The sequence below is a fragment of the Metopolophium dirhodum genome, chromosome 3 (assembly GCF_019925205.1).
Source record: "Metopolophium dirhodum isolate CAU chromosome 3, ASM1992520v1, whole genome shotgun sequence".
Classification (NCBI taxonomy): Eukaryota; Metazoa; Arthropoda; class Insecta; order Hemiptera; family Aphididae; genus Metopolophium; species Metopolophium dirhodum.
Genome location: NC_083562.1, coordinates 30,646,026 through 30,668,927, shown reverse-complemented (window position 1 = coordinate 30,668,927; position 22,902 = coordinate 30,646,026). Strand labels below are relative to the sequence as shown.

Here is a 22,902-nt window from a genome sequence, read left to right as displayed (position 1 = left end):
CACAGCCGGTCCGAGTTCGATCCTCGACCACTGGGCGGCATTTTTCTCCGTGCAAGTCACGGTGTCCGGAGAACAAGTGCCGCCATCCCCCCACCCCGGGGCACGGCAGAAACCTACGGGTGCCCCATTAGAAATTCTGCCAAACACAACACACACGTGTACCAACCTACCCAATATAAAACTTACCAAACCTACCCAATATAAAAAACCTACAGTGCCCTCCCCACACCCAATGGCCTATGTTGCCGCGGGTTACCCAATAAAAAAAAAAAAAAAAAAAAAATATAATATATTATAATATAACAATTCCAGATTTCACAATATATTTGTTATTATAGGTACATTATTATCTAACCGCTAACAGAGATAAGAACGTTCTGCGTTAAATTATGGAACTGCAGTAGTGCAGTCTACAACTACAGTGAACTTATGATAAGAGTTAGTATATGTAGGTCGTAGCTCGTAGGTATACTATATTATATAGTCTATAATATTGTACCTATAGCAGTGGCGCAACCAGAATTTTTTCAAGAGGGTCCATACTTGCAATTAGAACATAGACATTTTATCTAAAGAAAAAAATCTGTTACCTATAATCCATATACATACAAAATTACAAAACATTCTTCATGAAAATATAAATCAATGTTTAATAATAATATTTTAGAATTAATGTAACAGAAAAATAATCATGTACTTATATATTAATATTTTTGTATGTATCTAATTACAAAAAAAAAGTTAAATAATTCATAATATAAAATCTAAATAACGTTTTGAATTAATACTAATAACGTATTTATAATTTCTTCAGATAATATGACGTCAAAATTAATATTTAGAGAAGCTAAATTTATTGAGTCTTGATTCTGGTGTTGATAGTTTCTTAAATAATTGTTTACCCATTTCAGAGTGGAAAATGATCTCTCAGCTTCAAATGATTAATAACGTAATTAATATTTGTAATAATTTAAAACATTTGGAAATAACACAGGATTACATAGATTAATTTGTCCAATAGTACTTTTTTGTGCTATTATTATCGTCTAAATAGCGAATCCATAAAACCAATTCTGATTTTTCTCGATCAAAATTGTCACATCAGTAAAACAAAATTCAACGAGCTATTTTAATTTTTATTCACTAAATGTTGAACTACTGGTTAAAATTTGAAATCCACTTATAATATTTTCATGATTAATAAAGTGGTCATTTAGTTATTGGATATATAAATGAATCGAGGAAAGGAATAAATTGAGTTACTTTAAAGTATTCTCCACTCTTCAGGATCTCTTGCTTAAAATTATTTTAACCGTTTCATGTATTTGTATCACGAATTAAGATATCAATTATCACAAATTTACGAAACGTTTTTCATATTACCTATTTGTATTATCAATTATCATACATTTTAAATTGTAAATAAAAAAATGATCTTATATAGCCCATTATAGGTATGGTTCAAAAAGAGGAAGGGTTTGAACCTGGAAATACCCTTCCCCTTCCCACCCGGTTGCGCCATTCAGCTAATTTTCAAGCGTTTTGACCTCAACAAAAACAATTTTATTGATATTTATAGAAAAAAATTTAAAACAAAATTTAAAATGTTGATAAATATCAAAAAAGAGCCAAAGTGAAAATTTCATGGTTATTCGTTTTTGAACTCGTTAATTTACAATATCCAATATCGAAAAAAATTGGAACTTCAACGAATTAAAAAAATTAATTCGATTTTTCGGTATATTCTTTTTTTTTTTTTTGAAAGTAGGAAAACTTATGAGAAATCTTGTTTTAATTTTTCTATCCTTAGCTATAAAAATTGAACATTTTATACATTTTTAAGTAGAAAATAATTTAAAATTTTCGTAATTTTGACGAATTTAGGGTCATTAAAATTACTGTCGATTTATACGTTCAAATTTTTTTTTAATTTTCACTAACAGCTCGAAGAACTTTGTATTAAAGTATTTTGACAAAAAAATTTTCTATCGACAATAATTATAAAAATTACGGATAAAAATTGAAATTTTTGTATGCCTATAAATAGTTCAAAAAGAGTCAACAATAAACATCTTTTGAAAATTGTTTGGTGCATAGAAAATACTAATATAAACATTCAGTGAAATCTAGAAATTGTTTAGAAAGCATGAACTTCTAAGAAGTTCTTAGATCATGATGGAAATTAGAGTAATAACAAAAAAAAACATAATATTATATAATACGGAATTACGGTTGGTACACCGTATGTAGCGGTTATCAATTATCAAGTTTTTTATTTATACTAGTTGTTTATCTATTCTGTGTTAGGTTTTTGACAAGACCTATGAGGCTATGACCAATGGGAAATTATCATAGGGCAAGATATGCGTTTTCTCAAATTATATTTTTGAAATTTTCTCTTGTAAATTGCGGTATTTTTCCAATTACTTTTCTACATAATATTTTCGTTTTTGTGTCCTCATTATTGCACCATAATGTATAATAATATGCTGATTATTGTTTATTTATTCTAATACAATTTCCGTTCGTTCCTAGTAAGTCTTTTAACTTTTGACTTGTTATTATTTAAAATGTCACAGAAGGCAGCTAAAAGCAAAACCCGCCAATCACCTAATCCATTGTTTGAAAAATGGATTTCAGAATGGTTAAAAGAAGCTACTGAAAAAGGTCTTGAAGTCCGCCATGGTTATCAACGCGTAAGTTGTATAGTAGTTTACGGAAATCCACCTATATTTATATAATAATTTCTTTAAATGTTAAATACATGTATTATATAATATATGTACACATAATATATGAGTGAAGCCGAAATCTATTGTGGACTGTTGAATTGTAAAAATAAACTATTATTATATTATAGCAATACAATTTACGAATATTATTCAACCTATTTGTTTTTTAAATTAAAAGAAATTATGCAGACATATTATTTGCCATACCATTACACAATATATATTGTACCTATATTATTTTGACAATTTTTAATGACTTACATATTATTATGATTTTTTAGGCATTGAGTTCATTGCGAAAATGTCCATTGCCATTTAAAAGCGGAAAAGAATGTTTAATTCTAAAATTTTTTGGTCCAAAATTATGTGCCAGATTAGACAAGCAGCTTGAACAACATAATAAAATATCTTCAGGTTCAGGTAACTAAACAAATATATTTTATTATTAAATCATTTTTTTAACATAATGTATATTAATATTCACAGATTTAAATGAAAAATTTCAGATGAAGGTATTACGGCTGACATTTCTAAAAATACAAAACTTGTCAATGTCTTACAACCCTCAACAAGTAATCAAAGTCAGAATTCAATAATATCGCTGACTCACAATGATTTGCCTGTAAGTATAAAATAAAAAAGTGTTGGGTAGGGACTACAAAATCCCACCATTAATGTAAACACTAACTTTTTAGAGCACTGTTGAATTATTAATATTATACAAATATAATAAAGTACTATATTCAATTTTTGTTTTAGAATTTTTTATTTTTTATTACATTGATGGATGGATAGATTTTTAATAGATAAAAATATTATACATTACTTATGCTTTAATTGAATCTTTTTGAAATAGAAAAACAATCCTACCATTGCAGAGAAAGAAAAGATTGTTTTGTGGCCAAATGAATTTACTGTCATGTTGCTCATTGATACGGGCGAATCAAGTAGTTTACGGTATGTGCCTTGTGTATATTTTAGAAACAATATGTTTCATTTATTGGTACTTTTTTATAATAGTAAAACCAACGTGGACAAAGTAATTTCTGAATTGTCATCTTTAAATGTGACTTTCGAAATGAGACGGTTGAGTGTCGGAGATTTTGCTTGGATTTGTTGTGACAGAAGTGGAAAAGAACTTATGTTACCATATATACTAGAACGAAAACGATTAGATGATCTATCAGGTAGCATTCAGGATGGCCGTTTTCATGAGCAGAAAGTAAATGCATTTTTATGAAACAATAATATTTTAAATTAAGTTAGTTCATCTTAATTTGTATAGTTTAGATTAAAACAATGTGGACTTGAAAACAAAATCTATCTAGTTGAGAATGAAAAAAAATATCATGGATTACCAATATCTCATTTACAACAAGCATTGGCAAACACGGAGGTCATAGATGGATTTACAATTGTAAGAACAGAAAATCATTTGGAATCTATGAAATATATTGCCAACTTCTCTAATATACTTACAAATATGTTCAAGGTATGTTTAAGCCTAACCGTCTTAATCTTTTATATAAATCAAATCAATGTATATTTTAGACATTTTTTTTAAATATTTACAGGACAAAATGCTTACAACTCATATTGATGAAGTAGATTCGGGTTATGGAAACTCTTCAAATGTAGTAAAACTCATATCTTTTAAAACTTTTTCGTCAGGTTCTGCAAAAAATAAGGTATGTTAATATTGTACAATATAGTTTTATTTTTATTTTTGTCTGTAATATAATATCAATTCATTTTATAGAACATGACTGTACGAGATATGCTGATTCGGCAATTACTTCAGATCCGAGGATTGTCTGTTCATAAAGCATTTGCAATTGTTGAGCAATACCCTAGTCCAAAATTACTTGTTAATGCATTTAGAAGATCAGATAATCCATTATTATTGGCAAATATATCCTATGGTATACCAATCAAAACTGTTGGGCCAGCCGTCAGCAAGACATTGTTTCAAATATACTCTGCAAAATAATGATAACCGTGTGTAAATTATAATATATATGTAAAGCTAAATAATGAAATAATGAATACTTGTTAGGTAAACGTTATTGTGAAAATGAATTATAGTCATAAAAATAAATATGTGTTACGTTTATATTTAAAATATAGTATTATATTTATATTTTTGATGATGCTGTTTAATTGGTGTTTTCTTGAGTTTCATTGAGATGTATACACGTATTTTTTTTGTTTCTTCACCCCTCCTTGTCTCTCTCACACTGTATATTATTATATATAATATATATAAATATATATATTTACACAAAGTGTTTGATATGGAATGTCGCCAAACAGTGTGAAATATCTTCCCACACCATAATAATAAATTCTATTTTTACGCCGTCCAGTTCGCCACTGCCATTCGTTCTGATTTTCTGCGTTTTTAACGAATTTTCTTTCCAGCTGTAGTCTAGCAAAATGTAATAAACACAAATATATTTATCTACTTAGCTGTTATTATTGTTTTTTTCGCACGATTAAATCGTGATTTATTACCAACATCGCCCATCGGTGTTAATATTGCGTTTGCTACCTATAATATAGTGTAAAGTTCAACTTTTTGAATGTCCGGCGGCAACAATCAGAGATTTCGTCCGCCGTGGGTGAAAGATGGACTCGACCCGGTGCCGAAGGCTACTGTTCCGTGGAGGACCAAAGATAAGACTGCAGCTGCCGCTTCCACCGTCACCGATGACCAACCACCGATCGCGGTATATAATTTTAAATTTAAATGCATATTTTTGCGATGCGTTTCGTTTGATTGCTGCACTTAAAAAAAAATTCACGTCCTCTGCACTTTTGCGTCTCGCGAACCGTCAAATGTTTTGCTCAGACACAATCTATTTATGATTGTTTATTATTTTAATATAAATATATTTATTTATTCTGCCTTATGTCGACAGGTCGCCTCCGACGAAGCAAAACATTTTAAATTGAGAAAAGTTGGACCGTCAGATGGCAGAAAAGTTACCGAAATAAAAATCGTGCCCAAAGTAAGAATACAATTTATTATAACATATTTACATGCCTACCTACAATACCCTATTGTACTTGTAATGTAGCTCAGTAGATGGCAGGTAGACAATTGTCAAGTTGACAATTGTCAAGTTATTATAGTTAAGTCTAAACGATTCTGAATTTCGATTTCGACAAAAATGCATTTCGCTATTTGCTATCAGCATTGGCATTGTAATATTACATATTTATAGTGCGTTATGGAAAGATGATACGATGCGTTACTGCGCTTAATGCATAACGCATTTAAAATGCACTTAAAAAAAATAAAGCCACGAGGACGTTCTTATATATAACTTAACAGGCAGGCGTACAGCCCACGTGAAAAACACTATAATTAATTAATATTGTACACACCGAAACAGCTTATACCTACATACAAATGAAGAGAGGAAACCAATTGGTGATAAAAATATAATATATACAGAAATTAAAGAAATAGGTATGCATTAATAGAAAAGTTGTAATGAATGTTTAAAAAAAAAATAGTCTACAGATGAGAAATTTAGTAGATTAAATATCGTCAATTTAAAAAAAACATTTAACATTTAACGAATTTTTGTATTATATATTAAATATATAAGTAGTTTATATTTTATTATTATTTAATTTTATATTCTTTTTTTAATACTAAATTGTTTTTAGACAATATATTTTAGACAAATCGATATACTCTCGAATATATTATTCTCTATAATTTTTTAACGGGTGATTTTACTCTAAGATAACTCAAATACATAAAAAAAAAATTAGTAAGTGGATGTTGCTCTGCTGTACAGTAGGTTACAAGTGGGTCACTGTAATGGATGGTGTTAAATTTGAATACAATGATATTATATCATTGTATAAGAAAAACGATTCTGAGCTAAAACGGTCAGTCAGTCTGCTATGATATTACCAAGTATATTTGATGATATTATTGTGAATAAATTAATTTATATATAACCTATTTACATGGAACCTTGTTTCAAATTTTCAATCCTTAGCTATAAAAGTTGAACATTTTATAAATTTTTAACTAAAAAATAATTATTAAATTTTAAATTTGATACATTTTGTTAAAACTCGAACTTTAAATGCTTATAAAAAAAAATTGTGCCTATGTATTTTTAATATTTTTCAACTTCTATTGTAACAATATATCAGGAGCCTTGCATTACATTTTCGCGCTTTTTTACCTAACAAATAAAATTTTATTGATATTTATAGAAAAAAAAACTAAAAAAATTGAAAACTGACTAACTAAAAAATGCTAATATAAACACTCAATGAAATTTTCAAGTTTTTACGATCATTCCTTTTTTAATTACAACAAAATAAGAAAATCGTTACATGAGAAATCGAGTGAATATCAAATGTTGTAAAAATATGAATTTCAAACACTCATAAAAATTAATTTGATTTTTTTGTTGATATTCTTTTTTTTGATAAAGGTAGACAAACTTATTTACTATGAACTTCTAACTCAAAATAATTTGCTAATTTTCGTGATTTTTTCGTATTTTGTCAAGATTTGAACTTTAAATGCTATAAATAAAAACTGTGACTAAGGATTTTTAATATTTTTCAAATGTCATTGTAACAATATAGTAGGAACTATATAGGAGCCTTGTATTAAATTTTCAAGCTTTTTTAACCAACAAATAAAGTTTTATTGATATTTATAGAAAAAAAAGGAAACCGAAAATGTCCGTAATCAGCTCAAAATAAGTCAAAATATTTGGAAAATGTTATGGTGTATAGAAAATGCTAATATAAACATTTAGTCAAAATGTCATGTACCTATAGGTACGGTCGTTTGTTTAAGAGTTGCACCAAAAACCAAATTCGAATTTCTCAAAAACAGAATTTGCGTATTTGTTTTTCACGGCGCTTTTGAAAACTACTGGGAAATTTTTACTTTTAATGTACCAACTAGATTCACTTTCCTATATCAGAAAAAATACTGTTGAAGAAAATCTAAGCAATTTTACTGTCCCAAAAGGTGGATGACAGACAAAAAAAAAAAAAAAACACATCATGGTAAAATCAATACATTCATCGTTCCACTCAGAATCTAAAAATGATTTTTGCTTGAATGCGTTATGTCTATGTTTTGTGAGTGGTAGAGAAAAATAACCAGTGTGCTGACCTCCTCGGCTCCTCTTAATCGAATTGTATGGACCACGGGTTACAAGACGTAGAGTAAATCCTAATTTTTTTCTATTTTGGTTTTAAAATATTCGAATCGGCGGGATGTAATTTCTGTAATTGGTTCAGTTGCATTGAATAATTTTATGGTTTTGACGAATAACATTTTATTTTATTAAAAGGTATTAGGTAGATATATTAACACGCTCCTCTATCAGATAAGTAATTGTAGTTACGAGCGAATAACAATAATTAATCGTATAATTATATTAAACAAGTATGCACTTTTGTTTTCACACGTTCAGATCGATTACCAAGGCCCATTGCAGATCAACAGCAGAGTCGTGCCGGTGGCCGTCGCGCAAGTTCCGGAAAAGGCGAAAAAAAAGACATCCGTGACTACCACCATGGCATCGCCGTCGTCAAAACCACCGCCTACCAAGGTGGTCCAGATTCCTGTTACTTCAGCACCAGCACCACCTTCACCACCGACCAAGGTGGTCCACGTTCCTGTAACTTCCGCACCGGTCCCAGCACCACCTCCACCACCCCCGAAGCCGCCGTCTGCACCAGCACCACCACCACCGCCTATAATGCCATCCCGGGCACCAGGGCCACCACCACCTCCACCACCTCCACCGTCAGCAACGGCGAGTTCCAACAGCAATTTACCTCCCATATGTAAGGAATATTCACGTCATTCACGACTTTGTCGATGTTTAACGCTTCGTAGGCCCTTTAATCTATATACCTACTATTGGTACCTAATTATAGATTTTTAGTAACCAGGTATGTACAGAATATTGATAGGTACGTTTTTTTGAATTTATAATGATATTATCAAGACGTAAAAATTATAAATTTAATAATTCAAAGAAGTAAATAATCCACCAGAGAGGAATATAAGGTATGTGAGGTACCTAACCTACTCGCGGTCGTCTCGCACGTGTTTGTTTTATTATTACATAATATAATACGTTTATACGTATACAAGACGAAATTAGCTAAAACTGATAATACATTTATTTAAATATAAAACTAAACATTTAGGGGAATAGTAAGTGTCTGCTCGAAAGTAACAGCTTAAAATTATATATGTTAATTTCAAAAAATGAGATGCGCAAGCTTCTACACGCTGGAAAAATAATCGTCTAAATAATCACAAAATATTCTACTCCGATCGAATGTGAATAAAATAATATGGGTTATAATTTATAGGTGAATCAATCGTGTTTGTTCCAATCACTGTGTTGTGCTCAAAGTGGATTGTTAAGGATTATTGTGTAAACCCTCAACATACTTATTAGTTATTACTTAATACTATAGTTATCTAGATATTAGTTGATTCAAGGTGGGTATATGTTATACCTTGTATCTACCTTTAGTTGATTGAAACAATTATACGCCACCAGATCGCGTTAAAAAGGAGATCAAAATTATTTATCTTTTGACATGGTTATGTCTTATGGCTGGGGGTCATTCTATAATTTTGTGCGACACGGAGAGCTTTTTCGTGACGTCATCGTGTTTAGGGTGGTAGCCTAAAATATCATTGTATTTTTCTGACCTATTCACCGATTACACGTTACAGTTGTCATGACAACCAAACAATAACACAGATGAAATTAATGTTATAAAGTTCTTAGGTTGCCCTTAGCAACCGATGATTATTATAATTAGGTTACCATAGCAACCTCATTATACTCTGTTAGATTTTGAGCGTATAGCGATGAATGTATTAAATTTACAAGACATATACATGTACTTACCGATGTATCTACACTCTACACGCAGTGTGGATACTCCTTGGTTTTATACAGAATTTTAGCCAAATTCAATAAATTATCACTGTAGGTATATTATATTGCTCTATCTATTTGTTAAAATAGTAAAAAAAATAATAATTTATTGTCTATATAAATCAAATAAATGTCCACTTTTATGAACTATCCTTGGAGTTACAGTTTGCTTTTTGATCAACTTAAATACGGTAGTGAAGCTGTGTTGTAAAAAATACTTTTAAAATACATTCATCATATTTAAGATCAAATACAAATACTTGGCATGTATTTTAAATACTTTTGGCAAGTACTCTATTAATTTCACTTATTTAATTGTACATTAGGTAATAAAATTAATTTCATAATAAGTAGTTGCTTCCCTTCCCAGTGACAAAAAACGCTACAACATTACATGCTTTCTAAAAAACCTTCTTCGCACTCACAATACAGAAACATACCAACAATAAATACACTCCCTCACCAATTCAAACATCTCTATTCGGAAAGTTACTAAAATAATTTCAAACCAAAATAATACAATACCACCTACCTATTAGATATTCCGATTGATCATTCTCCATGACCAACTCAAAAATCAAACCTATTAGCTCTCAACTAGAAAACAATTTCACTCCTCACTCCGACATAAATAACATCGACCACACTCCCCACATTGAACAATCCCTAACTAACTGTCTTCCGTTGTCCTTACCGACAAAACATACCTCCTCCAGCAAAATTCAATTCATCATACAAAAATTACCAAACAAAAATCACCAGGTGACTTTATAACTAATCAAATTATAAAACTCTTGTCTAAGAAAACCTTTCTATTTTTAACCTTAATTTTTAACTCTTCCACATCCCCTACTTATGGAAACGTTATTATTTAAATCCCAAAACCCGACAAACTATCAACTCTTCTTATCGTCCAAACAATTTCTTTCCATCTTTCTCAAAAATTCTAGAAAAATTATTACTGATGCGAATCAATCCTATACTATCAAGCAATAACATAATTCCTAATACTCAATCGGATTTAAGAACAAATACTCGTCACTCCATCAAGTCCACAGAATAATCGATATTGATCACTTGAAAATAAGCTCTACTCCACATGTGTTTTCCTCGACGTTAGCACGTTGCCCAGGCATTTAACCGCGTCTGGCAGGAAGATCTCCTCCACAAAATTCGGTTTCTTTTGGCCCCCTTATTTCTAATAATCAAATCAATCTTATCAAATCGATCCTTTGTTGTTCGTTGTGAGGACTCTCTCTCTAGTCCACTTCCCTAATGCAGGAGTTACTCAGGGTAGTATTTTAGCTCCAACACTTTTCAACATATTTACATCCGATATTCCACACTCCAAAAATACCACTCTTGCTACCTTCACCGATGATACAGCCATTATTTTTTTTACAAATGACCTTACCAGAGCTTCTAACGCACTCCAAACACACTTTTAATGAACTCCAAAACTGGTTCAACCTGTGGAGAATTAAAATAAATCCTATCAAATCAGCACAACTTTCTCCCTACGTCCAACTTTTTCATATCGTTGTGTGTTAACGATATTTTTACGGCTCCCAAATTATTATGAAAAAATTGAAACAATATGGATAAAATGTTATGGCCAATATGGGTGATAATAACAGTGACTTTAGAACTAGAAATAAAACTTCAAATAGTCAAGTAATGTGTTTCATTATCGTTTCCATAATCGTTTTAATGATTATAAATAATATTCATAATAATTATACATGACCTACATTAATTTTGGTTTCCGGTGTTTTGACGTGGCTCCCTTCGCCACTTCTCGCGACGCCCCTGTGGGTGCCGCGACACACAGTTTGAATACCTGAGTCTTACTGTTAGCCTATAATGACCGAAAATCTTTAATGAATGAAAGTAAAAAGTATCCATCTTTATGGCGACCTAACAACAGCATAATTTTATCTAACATTTTTTTACCGATTTTCATGGTCTATATATATCTTTGCATTTCGATATTTTACATTTAGCCGTTTAGGTTATAGTCTGGTATGCCATCTAGGTATATGGAAAAATGGTCAATACTTCTTATGAATACAAAGACAATAAATTATGTATCAAACAATCAAATAATCCACCGAAAATGTGGGTGCAGGAATCTTCTAACAGAATACTTACAGCAAACGAATGTGAAAGTTTTATTCGGATTTTAATTCAAATTTGTATCACCAAAATCCACATATTTTTAAAGTTATTGTAATTCTCAAATTTTTTCAAGTAGATACATATGTATATACATATCAAAATAAGAAGAATTGTAATAAAAAAAAAAACATTAATATGCAAACAAAATATGTTGAAAAATAAAATTAAAAACATTTTTGATTATAATATAACGGTACCCTATATATACAACAAAATTATTCAATACAATATTATGTAAAATATTTAGTTTTCGGAAATAAACCACAGAAAATTAAATATGATATTCTTAAAACATTTTTTAGAATGTTTGTATCTGTTTGACAACATTTTAAAACATAAAAATTATTTAAGAATTCAATATTTAAGTTAACCTAACATCTGTACTACCTATACAGTAGGAACTTACATTATGACATTTTCCGATGAGTAGAAACTAACATACTTATTTTAATAACCAGCTATTTCTCATGTAGGAACTTCGGTAAATTTATCAGTTATTTTAGATATGTATAATCTAACATGTATTGCTTAATTTTTAATAGGTACGTCGTAAAAATAAATAAAATTAAACTATTTTAAAAAAAATGGTAAAGTTATAGTTGTATGAATACATTAAATAAACAACGTTTGTCAAAATTCAAACTTTAAATGCTTATAAAAAAAACTGTGGCTGTGTATTTTTAATATTTTTCACTGTCATTGTAAAAATATATTAGAAGCCTTATATTTACTTTTCAATACTTTTGACCCAACGATTAACATTTTATTGACATTTATAGATAAAAAAAAGAAAACAATTGGAAACTAAAAATGTCTGTAAACCGCTCAAAACAAGTCAAAATATTTTTAAAATTGTATCGTGTATAGAACCTGGTGGGATAAACATTCAGTGAAAATGTCGTGTATCAACGATAATTTGTTTTAAAGTTACACCAAAATCTGTTTTGTTAATTTTTTTTGTTTTTCTCAGCGCTTTTAAAAACTACTAGGAATTTTTGTCCCCAATGTACCAACTAGATTCACTTTCCTGTCAGAAAAGATACTGTTGAAGAAAATCAAAGCATTTTTACTGTCCTAAAAGGTGATGACAGACACAAAAAAAAAAACTCACATCATTGTAAAACCAATAAATTCATCGCTCCGCTCAAAATCTAAAATTATAATTATGTATAAAATATATAAGCTATTAACACATATAATTGAGAAAAATACGTAAGTATTATACATATCCATGAATTAAGTTAAGTATTTAAATATATAATTTTATCATATTAGCTATACTTACTCACAATTTTGTAAGCATAGAAGTCTAGAATATATTTACCTACTTAAAATTGTAATACAAAGATATTTGACCTAATACCATTGAGTATGTTATAATAATTAGTACCTATTTATTTCTTATTTTTGACTCACATTGTTTAGCTTAAACTAGACGTACTTATACGTAGTATTTTGGCCTTTAATGTACCTAAATACTAAATAAACACTATAAATTATAAAATTATAAATTAAATTGAATAAGTTAAAATCTATAGGGCTAAGTTATGATTACAATAAACACAATTTTATAGGTAGGTTGGTAATACTTTTGAAAATTTTTTTTTGTGTGGAAAATGAAATGTAGTAATTCTTTTATATATTATAATAATAATTTCGAAATTTTTATCAGTTTTAGTACGGTGAATGATACTGTATTATATTGGAATTAGATCTAGGTCGTACATAAAGGTTCCATATTATAAACATCTCTAAATAATAATTGGCCTTTATCCAAACGAGTCATAAAAATGTAAATCTTATGAATTAGTACGAAAGGAAGTACTTTTTGAAACTATGTATTATTAACTAAGTTCTCGAACGAATTATTTATTTATAGTACCTAATTAAATTTTTTTTGTAAATACTATTTGGTTTCAGTGATTATATTCTCTATTACAGAATAAATTAGTTTGAACTATAATACATATACTTATATATAAGCTTATATTGATATTAAAATGTAAAAGCTATTATATAGAATTAAATATAATTTGCACGAGACAGTTCAACTTCATTTGATGAGCTTATAAACATTATTTTGTAATTACCAAACACTTTTTGCTTAAAGACAATTACCTGCTGTGTACCATTATGATTATGGCAAAAAATATTATTTTTAAAAAACAAAATGGCAAAATATTTCACTTGCCTATTATCACTGTAGAGTGATGTACACACTGAAGGTCGAAAATGTTAATATGCAGTTATATACTTATATAGGTACCTGTAAACGCGAGTGTACAATGTAATGTACTAATGTCGAACGATGACTATAATGTAACGTAAATATAGTGTTGGAAATGTTCCAATCGAAAAGTTTAATTAGAATTTAGTTAGTATATAAATCCGATAAGAATGATTAACTAATAAACCGTTGTTTGCTACTTATATATTATTATATTAGTCACTTAGGTTTTGGTCACGCGTGTGCGTTTTATTTGACGACAGCTATTATTGTGAGCGTGCCATATAAATATTACAAGTAGACCTCTTACTTGTAGGACAGTTTTGGAATAATATTATTGTGTACTATAGTGATCGAATAATTTCATTTATCAGCTAACAAACCACCCACGCCGGAAAAAATGAAGAAGTTGGATTCGTTGCGGAGTCGACCTAGGAGGCGTCCGGACTGGTCGGACATGATGAAAGAAGTTGAAAGCGGAAGGAAGCTGAAACACGTCGAGTGCAACGATCGAAGTGCTCCGGTCATACCCAGCAACAAGTCCAAGGGTCAGGTAAGCGTTTAATCGGAGATGTTTTGTTGTTTTGAAATTTCACGTTTGTGGTCTGTAAATGAATAGGTATGTAGTCGTTTTCTCAAAACCGTAAATACTTATATACTGATGTTACAAACTGTTAGGTTCGGTTTTAAAATTGAACAGGAAATCAAAAATATTTGAACCAACAAAATAAATACCTAATTCGATTTTAATAAAGTTTTAATTCTAATATTTTATAAAAATTACAATATTATCATCATATGCATTAACGCATATTGCCTGTAGGTACATATTATGATTATTCAGTACAATCTATTTAATATAACATGCGTGTAAGCCACATTAAACATGGGTATTATGATTTTCAACCAAATATTACCGTTTGTTATTTTATATTAGGAAATAATTAATTTGATTTTAAAATAATAAATAGTCAATCATGAAATATAGTTGAACCTTTTGAATTTTGTAAAACTTTTGTTCAGATTCTACCTACATGAAATTTAAAGTTTAGTTCGGTTCGGTCTCGAAACGCATGTGATTCGTAACATCGCTATAAATCACTACCTATTGTTAAAATTTAATATTGACATTTGACAGTATATACAGTATACACGTATGTGGTATGTATTCATGACGTAGACTTGGCGAATAATGCTATTTGTGCACGATTATTGCATTGTGACTGTTTCAACAGTTTTTGTACGAATCCGAAACGAAAGCAGAAGAAACTGATCACCATCAACTGCTGAAAGACATCCAGCATGGCGTCAAACTTCGTAAAGTAAAGACGAACGACAAGAGCAAACCGTATATAGAAGGTATAATAATGTATATAATATTATAATTTATAACATAATATGTAATATATACAATATACATAATGTATGTACGGTGATAGAGGGCCTCGATAATCTCATGTGCGATGAGGTTTTTATGTGGGAATAGTAATATATTAGTGTATATAATGGCGTAACTTATAGGTCTCATAGGGATAGCTGGATAGGGCAGGAAGTATTACGAATCCCGGGAAACTTGTGAAAATGTACAATATTTTACACATTGACATTAAAAAAACACCTACCCTGATTTTGATTAAAAAAAAAAAACTGTAATCCAATTACATAAATACAAAAAAATAATATCGAAAAACTTACAGAAGGTACCTATTATTGACTGTCGGACAATACAAATTATAGGGAAATAAAAAAAAGTAATAATCATATTGGAAATGTTTTTTTTTATAACTAATGAATAATTTATTTATACGACACCAAAAGTAAGTGTTTACCTTTAGATTTTGATATCACGTCTGCAGTTATCATATATAGTGTTGAATATTTTAGACTTAAGAGGATGTCAGCGTACTATTTGTTTTCTCTCTCTGGCCCACGCGCAACATAGACAAAACGCGTTTACGCAGAATAATTTTTCTATGTTTTTAAGTAATCTTAGAGTAAAATCACCCACTACAAAAAAGATAGAGAATAATATTTTTAGGGGAATGTCATATCGATTTATCTAAATATTGTCTCAAAACAATTTAAACATCATTTTAATGTACAACATTTTTTTTGTTTATTTTGAAAGTCGAACACAAAGTTAAATAACAATAAAATATAAAATCGATTTGTCATTCCCTCAAAAATGTTACTCTTTATCTTTTTTGTAATGGGTGGTTTTACTCTAAGATTACTTAAAAACACAGAAAAAATGTTTCTGCGTTAATGCGTTTTGTCTATGCTGCGCGTGGACCAGATATAGAAAACAAATAGTGTGCTGACATTATCTTAATATTTTGATCAATAATTTTCAAATAACATTTATTATTTAATTCCAGTAATTTATTATAAATTATTGTCTATAAGATTTTAATAGATTTTCACAATACAAATATAGGTAATAATGTAATATACATATACGTATATAAGCATAAAATACCGTAATCTATATATACTACAGAGTAAAAAAGTAAAGCAATTCATTTTTTATTAAAACGATTAATAAAGTAAATGCTCTTAACTAAACGTATATATAATATTGATTAACAATAAGTAAAATATATCTAGTATCACTGTATATATTTTGAATTAGGTCTTCGGAAGTTTAGGAGACAAGAAACGATTGATGAAAAAATACAAAAGTCCGTGTCGATGGCTGACGTTGTGGCCGCCGCTGCAGAGCCTGATGAACTCGATGACATTGATAAAGTCTGCACATTATAACATAGTCTAAGATTTTTGTCATTTACATCCTGGAACGATTATCGTTTTAGGTACGAGACGATTTGCAGTCGGCCAAACAAATGCTCGCATTGGAATTGCGAAGCAAAGAGGCATTGGAACGGGAAAATAAACGACTTTTGGCCAGAGTTACAAATCTACAAGAAGAACTCAAAGACAAACCGCACGGCACGTCTGGACCGATGAGATCAGACACGGACCAACAGGTGCATAATTAATTAATCCATTTAACATTTTTACGTATGACACTCATTATTTTAATACCTAGCTATAGGTATTAACGTTTTGAAATTATTTTTTTTTTACATAATTTTAAGTCACTTTAAAATAACATTTTTCTTATTTTACTATTTTTATCGTATTAACTTTTTATTAACAACATGCATTTTTTATTCCTTATTCCAAAGCAGAATATTTTTCGGAGTACTTCTATGTATCAAAATCGAATTTTGGACGAGTAGTTTATGAGTTATAATAGTATTTAAAGTTTAAATGAGCGGATTGTAGTGGTTCCGTCTTCCGAGGGTACACCACTCATCTACATTTTAAATAGGTACTTTAAATTAATAATCTACTAGTCTGAAATTTGATTTTTATAGATCGAAATATTCCGAATAACATCTATTTCGGAACATGAAATAAAAAACGCATGTTATCATTCAAAAGAGTGAAAAAAACTTTAAAAACAGAAAGAAATATAATTGTTTTCAGAAATGTTATTCTACTCGACTTATGTTAAATAATTATTTTAAAATACGTTGGTGTTTTCTGAAAGAATGAGTGTCATATGTAAAATGAATCGCCCTATATCATGGCGATTAATGTAATAACAACTCCGAGCTCAATGCACCCTTTATATAGGTACATTAATATGTATATATCTTGTTTTCGTATAGCTCATAAATAAACTAAAAGCGGAAGCGTTAGAAGCCGATCACATCGTGAAAGACATGGAACAGAAGTATCACGTGACCGCCGAAGAATTGGACAGCACCAGACGGAAACTTGAAAGCGCCTGGCTCAGAAATCAAAAACTAGAGCTGGAGCTGAAAGCCGCGTTGTCCAGCCGAGTAGTTGCCCAACAGCCGGTCCCTCGACAAATGTCCATGAAGAAGTTGTCCATGATGCCGTCCGTTGAACATCTATCCGAGGAAGAGGAGGAAGAAGAGGAGGAAGACGACGACGACAGTTCAGACGACGGTTCTAGCGACGCGTCACAGGAGATCGACGAGGCCAGGAGGACGGCCAGAGAGCTGAAACTGTTGGAAGTTAAACTAAAAGCCGTCCGTGACAAGCAGAATTCCGCGCTCAAGGACCGCCGGATGTATAAACAGGAGTTGGCCAAGAGGCAGAAAGAGCTCAAGTCCGAGAAGAAAAAGTACAAAATGTTGCAGAAGGAAGTTGACAAGATGGCGAAACTCATGAGAGACGCCGACGAGGAAGAAGAAGACGAAGAAGAACTTGAGGAAGAGGAAGAGGAAGAAGTAAGTGCACCGGACGTGCTAAATTGTACATAAATAACTATAAACTGGGAATACCTTATTATAGATAGAGATAGGTCGTCATTGTCTTATGATAATTACATGTTTAAATCAATGATGGATAATTATTTAACTATAGGGATATTTAAATTATAATTATTAGGTATTATAGATATCAAAAAAGTTCAAATAGGTAGCATCAGTGGCGTAAACAAGGGGGGACGTAGGGGTCAGACCCCCCCATTGGCTTTTTATTACCTTAGTAAAAAGTTTTGAGATGGTGGGGGATTTTCCAATTTTCCTCTCCTATATTGTTCTTGTTATCCCCCCCCCCCCTTTCAGAAATCATGTCTTCGCCACTGGGTAACATACATATTATAAATGCTTTTCGTAAACTTATTTATTCAATACTAAACTTAAAGTTATCGTAATTTATTTATCGATAGCATTATGTCAATACTTCTAAGAAATCCTGAGATAACTATGATAACGAAAAGTAATCTAATAACAATAGTTGAATCGCTTAATTAATAATTATTCCAATTGGAAAAAATGCTAATAAAAATATAACGTAAGATTTTTGATTATTATCTTTAAAACATAAACAAATAAGTTTATATAACCAAATAATGTAAATAAGAATAAAAAAAGCTATATTAGCAATTTTAGCTATTTTAATGCGTATATAGATATAAGTGGGCTTTCATGAAAAAAATTTATTTAGCGCATTTAATTTACAGCCTCGCGGGTTATTTACACTTATTTCATAATAATGCTTGCAAAATTGGGGGGAAAAATACTAACAAAATAATAATTGTATATGAATTTCAATGCTTTAAAATGGGTTCCAAAAACAAACGAAAATGTAGCAGCTATATAGCTAAATGTATATTGCTCCATTGCTCCATAATATACAGACACAAATAAATGAAAATATATGATTTGAAATTCATGGTTTTCGTGGTAAATTAGTGATTATTTAGACCTTATAAGGTTCAACTTCTGAAAATAGAATTTTTAATTTTGGAAACCAACGTGACCTGTAAAAAATTTAACCTGTAAAAGATTTCATGGTTCACATAAAAAAAAAATGTCTGGGAGCGTGAGAGTTTTTTCTGCGGGGCAAGATTTTGTACTTAAAACGCGTTGTTCCCGCTAACCTCAACTGTAGGTATTATTATTATTTACTATATTATTATCGAATATATATTATAGTATTTATACATTATGAATATACCATATACGGGTATGAGATGTAATTTTAAATAAGTATTTTCAATTAATACATTTTTTAGTTTTAGTTAGAGTTATCAACTATACCTATCATAGGTATCATGTAAATCTTGATTTATTTCTGTATAACAATAATATTAATACCTATGTGATTTGTTTTCAGGAAAGCGAATCGTCCGAGAGCGAAGAGAGCGACGACGAACCGCAGAGTGAGGGTGAAGCCCCCGCGTCGGCCACGCCGGAACAGAAGAAGGACAACCTATGCCGCCGGTCCAAGTACTACGAGGGGCGGTTGACATCGCTAAAAAAAGGAAATTACTTGCTCAAGGCCAACGTGGAACGACTGCAGGATGACGTTAACAAACAAAAGGAGATGTCGCTGGTGTTGCAAGAAGACTTGAATTCGGTGTTAGCTGAACTCGGATAAAAAAATAATACTGTGTTTACCATTGCTGTCGACTCACGCGTATAATATAATAATAATAATAAAATTATTATTATTATTATTATTGACATAGATTTCGTGTCGTTAAAATAATATAATATTAAAACAATAATTCAACCATCGCAAAAACGTAACGTTATAATATATTGTTATTATTATAATATTATAGCATAAAACCTATATAATGTGGTTTTATACCGTTGATATGAATTCACTACTTAATAATTATTGTGATGTTTTAACGAAATAAATATTATTTATTATGATTAGTGTGAGTTTTCAGCTGCGATGCAACATTGATTTTGCGTGTACTATCCGTTAACGAAATTCCTTAAAGACTTGTAGACGACTATACATTATAATATATAATATCATAGTATCTATATTAATTATTCATTACGTAATCTAAAAATGATCTATATAAAATAAGATAATTCATTAAATTTTCATTTTTAATTTGATAACTTCAAAAGCTTATAAAAAAAATCTTGCCTATATATTTTGAAACTGTTATTGCATTTTTCGTGATTTTTGTAGGTTAGGTTGTAGGGTAGGTATTCAATTTTCAAGTTTTTTGACCAATCGACATTTTTTTATCAGCATTAATTAAAAAAGCGGTCAAGCGGGTGACGCTCTGCTGTACAGTACTCAGTCGGTTACAAGTGGGTCACTGTAATGGATGGTTTCAAATTTGAATCTAAGATACTAAAATGTGAGCGTTTCATGCGTATACTCGTAAAGATGTCTGTTTGAAAATTTTAAATAAAAAAAAAAGGTGGATAAGTGGATGTCGCTCTGCTGTACAGTAGGTTACAAGTGGGTCACTGTAATGGATGGTGTTAAATTTGAATTCAATGATATAATATCATTGTATAAGAAAAACGATTCTGAGCGAAAACGGTCAGTCACCCTATGATATTACCAAGTATATTAGATGATATTATTGTGAATAAAGTAATTTATATATAACCTATTAACGTGGAGCCTTGTTTTAAATTTTCAATCCTTAGCCATAAAAGTTAAACATTTTATAAATTTTTAACCACAAAATAATTAATAAATTATAAATTTGATAAATGTTGTCAAAATTTGAACTTTAAATGCTTATAAAAAAAAACTGTGCCTATGTATTTTCAATATTTTTCAACTGCTATTGTAAAAATATATCAGGAGTCTTGTATTAAATTTTCACGCTTTTTTACCCCACAAATAAAAATTTATTGATATTTATAGAAAAATAAACTAAAAAAATTTAAAACTGAAAATGCCCGTAAACAGCTCAAAAAGTGTCAAAATATTTTCAAAATTGTATGGTGTATAGGAAATGCTAATATAAACATTCAGTGAAATTTTCATGTATCTACAGTTATTCGTTTTTGAATTACAAGAAAATAAGGAAATCGGTACATGAGAAATCGAGTGAATATCTAATGTTGTAAAAATATGAATTTAAAACGCTCATAAAAATTTAATTTGACTTTCTTGTAGAAATTTTTTTTTTGATAAAGTTAGACAAACTTATGAGGAATCTTGTATTAGATTTTAAAATCTTAGATTTAAAAAGAAAATTTTTTATGAATTTCTAACTCAAAATAATTTGCAAATTTTCGTGATTTTTCCGTATTTTTTCAAGATTTGAACTTTAAACGTGTATAAAAAAAAAACTGTGACTAAGGATTTTTAATTTTTTTCATCTGCCTTTGAAACAATAACCTAGGAGCCTTCTATTAAATTTTCAAGCTTTTTTACCCAACAAATAAAATTTTATTGATATTTATAGAAAAAAAATTTAAAAAAACTGAAAACTGACAATGTCCGTAAACAGTTCAAAAAAAGTCAAATTATTTTCAAAATTGTATTGTGTATAGAAAATGCAAATATAAACAACCAGTGAAAATTTCATGCATCTACGGTCTTTGTTTTAGAGTTACACCAATAACCAATTTTGTTAAAAATCGATTTTGCGTAAAAATTCCCGTTTTTCCTTAATTTTTCTTTTGTTTTTCACATCGCTTTTGAAAACTACTGGGAAATTAAAATTTTGACCTCCCCAATGCACCAACGATATTCACTTTCCCATCGAACAAGATACTGAAGTCGAAAATCGAAGCATTATTTCGACTACTTATCGTGTACACAGACACAAAAATAAAAAAATAAAAAAAAAAAATAAAAAAAAAAACACACATCATTGTAAAATCAATACATTCATCGTTTCACTCAGAATCTAAAATGTAAATAGAAAAATTAATTTTTATTATTAATACACCTTCTATACAAGTAGCCAGCAGGAACAATATAGTGCATGAGCTGTATAAAACTAAAAGAAAATTTAAACAACCTAATTGAAGATGACACCCATTGATTACACTTTCGTGAGAAACATTAATTAATTATATTTTCTTTAGGCCATATATTAATTTTTTTTCTTAATGTTGTATTATAACAAAATAATATTTGATAAAAAGTACCTATACAAGTAATCAAACATGGAATAGCGAGATGACAACATAACTTAAACTAAGTACCTTCATTGTATAATAATATTTATACAAACTAAAAAATATTGAATTAATTTACTTTATAAGACTAAAATAATTAATATAATAACGCATTTTGTAAATAAACATCTAAATATTTTTAACGGAGTAGATAGGTATTGTTTTTGCAGCAACTCGTTCTTAGCCAATTGTTTGCTTCATTGAAATTATCACTTATATTGTGACCCACTGACATAGGTTCTGTTTCTTTGGATTCTTATTCTCTTAATATACATTGTTATTTTAAGATTTTAGATACCAAAATATAGTTATATATCGCTTCGGTAGGTTTATGTTTTGTACTGCACCACTGTGTTACAGTC

General features: G+C 29.7%; 2 protein-coding genes and 1 long non-coding RNA gene across 4 annotated transcripts; 2 read left to right on the top strand and 1 right to left on the bottom strand.

Annotated features, from left to right (window-relative positions):
• Positions 1-1,709: 1,709 nt before the first annotated feature.
• Positions 1,710-4,882, top strand: LOC132942213 (crossover junction endonuclease MUS81). Of its 2 annotated transcripts, XM_061010531.1 has the most exons (8): positions 1,718-2,696; positions 3,014-3,152; positions 3,239-3,354; positions 3,589-3,689; positions 3,753-3,954; positions 4,018-4,224; positions 4,307-4,420; positions 4,492-4,882. In XM_061010531.1, the coding sequence occupies exons 1-8, from the start codon at positions 2,571-2,573 to the stop codon at positions 4,720-4,722; spliced, it is 1,236 nt and encodes a 411-aa protein (XP_060866514.1). In that variant the 5' UTR covers positions 1,718-2,570; the 3' UTR covers positions 4,723-4,882. The 2 variants fall into 2 exon arrangements, with proteins under 2 accessions (XP_060866513.1, XP_060866514.1); XM_061010530.1 differs by having other exon boundaries at positions 1,710-2,696; positions 3,589-3,954.
• LOC132942216 (uncharacterized) lies at positions 2,819-5,387 on the bottom strand. The gene is made up of 5 exons (XR_009664236.1): positions 5,247-5,387; positions 5,013-5,160; positions 4,529-4,711; positions 3,217-4,406; positions 2,819-3,156 (listed from the first exon to the last, which is right to left on the bottom strand). It is a non-coding gene; the product is annotated as an uncharacterized LOC132942216 (long non-coding RNA).
• LOC132942209 (uncharacterized) lies at positions 5,151-20,308 on the top strand. The gene is made up of 9 exons (XM_061010527.1): positions 5,151-5,461; positions 5,654-5,743; positions 8,201-8,576; positions 14,474-14,652; positions 15,335-15,458; positions 16,732-16,847; positions 16,913-17,086; positions 17,777-18,364; positions 19,758-20,308. The coding sequence occupies exons 1-9, from the start codon at positions 5,315-5,317 to the stop codon at positions 20,019-20,021; spliced, it is 2,058 nt and encodes a 685-aa protein (XP_060866510.1). The 5' UTR covers positions 5,151-5,314; the 3' UTR covers positions 20,022-20,308.
• The last annotated feature ends 2,594 nt before the right edge of the window (positions 20,309-22,902 follow it).